Source organism: Erythranthe guttata, chromosome 7 (assembly GCF_056151865.1).
Source record: "Erythranthe guttata isolate IM_541 chromosome 7, IM_541, whole genome shotgun sequence".
Classification (NCBI taxonomy): Eukaryota; Viridiplantae; Streptophyta; class Magnoliopsida; order Lamiales; family Phrymaceae; genus Erythranthe; species Erythranthe guttata.
Window position 1 is genome coordinate 11,836,178 of NC_142539.1, and position 1,705 is coordinate 11,837,882.

General features: G+C 41.2%; 1 protein-coding gene across 1 annotated transcript; it reads left to right on the top strand.

Annotated features, from left to right (window-relative positions):
* Positions 1 to 576: 576 nt before the first annotated feature.
* On the top strand, positions 577 to 1,287 carry LOC148769705 (uncharacterized). The gene has a single exon (XM_088820301.1). It carries the CDS (start codon positions 577 to 579, stop codon positions 1,285 to 1,287), a length of 711 nt encoding a protein of 236 aa, XP_088676427.1.
* The last annotated feature ends 418 nt before the right edge of the window (positions 1,288 to 1,705 follow it).

A 1,705-nucleotide genomic window follows, 5' to 3' on the forward strand; every position in this document is an offset into this window, starting at 1 on the left:
GCGTCTTCACCGACAAGAACAGGAAATGGAGGGCCTGAAATCAACAATGAAGAACATGGAGAAGCAAATAGGGCAAATCGCCCAATCCATGTCCACAATGGCAAAGGGTGGATTTCCGAGCAATACCAAAGTCAATCCAAAAGAAAGTTGTCAAGCCATAACCACCCGAAGTGGTTTGCAAATGACCGATCCTCCTTATCCGACTGACGAGTCACCAAGGCCAGCTGTACAACCGACCCCGGTCGAGCCGGAAATCACCATTTCAGGGAGTAGTACAAAAGAGGCTAGTAAGCCCAATAACATTTCTTTTCCTGATAATCCCCCTCTTATGATAACTTCTATTCCTTTTCCAGAAAGACAGAAGAAGAAGAAGTTCAAGGATCAATTGAAGAATTTCATTGAAAAGATCAAACAGATTCGAATCAACATCCTTTTGCAGAAGCCTTGGAGGTAATGCCAAACTACACCAAGTTCATGAAGGAAGTCCTATCCAAGAAAATTCGGATTGAATAAGACATACCAGTGACACTCACGGCAACTTGCAATGCCATTCTTCAGTCGAAACTACCACCGAAAATGAAAGATCCAGGGAGTTACAGTATTCCTTGTATTATTGGAAATTCTACTTTCGATAAAGCTTTATGTGATTTGGGGGCAAGTATTAATTTGATGCCTATGTCTGTGTTTCTAAAACTGGGCTTAGGAAATTTGAACCGCACTCGCATGACTTTACAACTAGCTGATCGTTCATTGAAATATCCCGATGGGATTGTAGAAGATGTGCTAGTTAAAGTAGATAAATTTATTTTGCCTGTTGATTTTGTGGTACTTGAAATGCCTGAAGATGACGAAGCACCAATCATTTTAGGTCGTCCATTCTTAGCCACTGGTAATGCGATGATTGATATGGAATTAGGATCTTTAATGCTTAGGGTAAATGGGGAAGAAGTTGTTTTTAATTTGACAGATGCATTTAAACACTCTGAGCATGTTGAGCATTGCAGTAGAATAGACATGATCGAGGACTGTGTTTCCTCCTTTTTTGATTCGTATGAATTATGTGATTCTGTTGAGCACTACATTGTTAATTCTATTGATTTGCATTCTCCCTCCCCTGAAACTCCTATTGAAAATGATGTGCTTGATTGTGTGTTGTTTCTTGAGTGTGCCGAGATTTTAGGCGTAGATGAGGTAGGAATCGTCTCTGAGAAACCAGTTAGTGTGAAAACGCCCCCCGTACTGGAATTGAAGCAATTACCGGATTTTCTTTGTTATGCTTTTCTTTGAGCAGACAAGACTTATCCGGTGATTATTTCTTCTAGTTTGAGCGAGGCCGAACACACTGCTGGAGGTCCTTAGAGAATATAGGTCGGCTATAGGTTGGTCTATTGAGGATATTAAGGGAATTAGCCCGTCTATTGTTCAACACAAAATTCTAATGGAAGACGTCTATAAACCGAGAGTCCAACCTCAGAGGCGGTTAAACCCGTCAATGAAAGAGGTAGTCAAAAAAGAAGTCTTAAAACTGTTAGGCCCAGGTATGATTTATGCAATTTCTGACAGTCCGTGGGTCTGTCCAGTGCAGGTTGTGCCAAAAAGGGGTGGGATGACGGTTATTGTGAATGATAAAAATGAACTTATTCCGTCTAGGACAGTCACTGGGTGGCGTGTGTGTTTCGATTACCGATTATTGAATGATGGCACT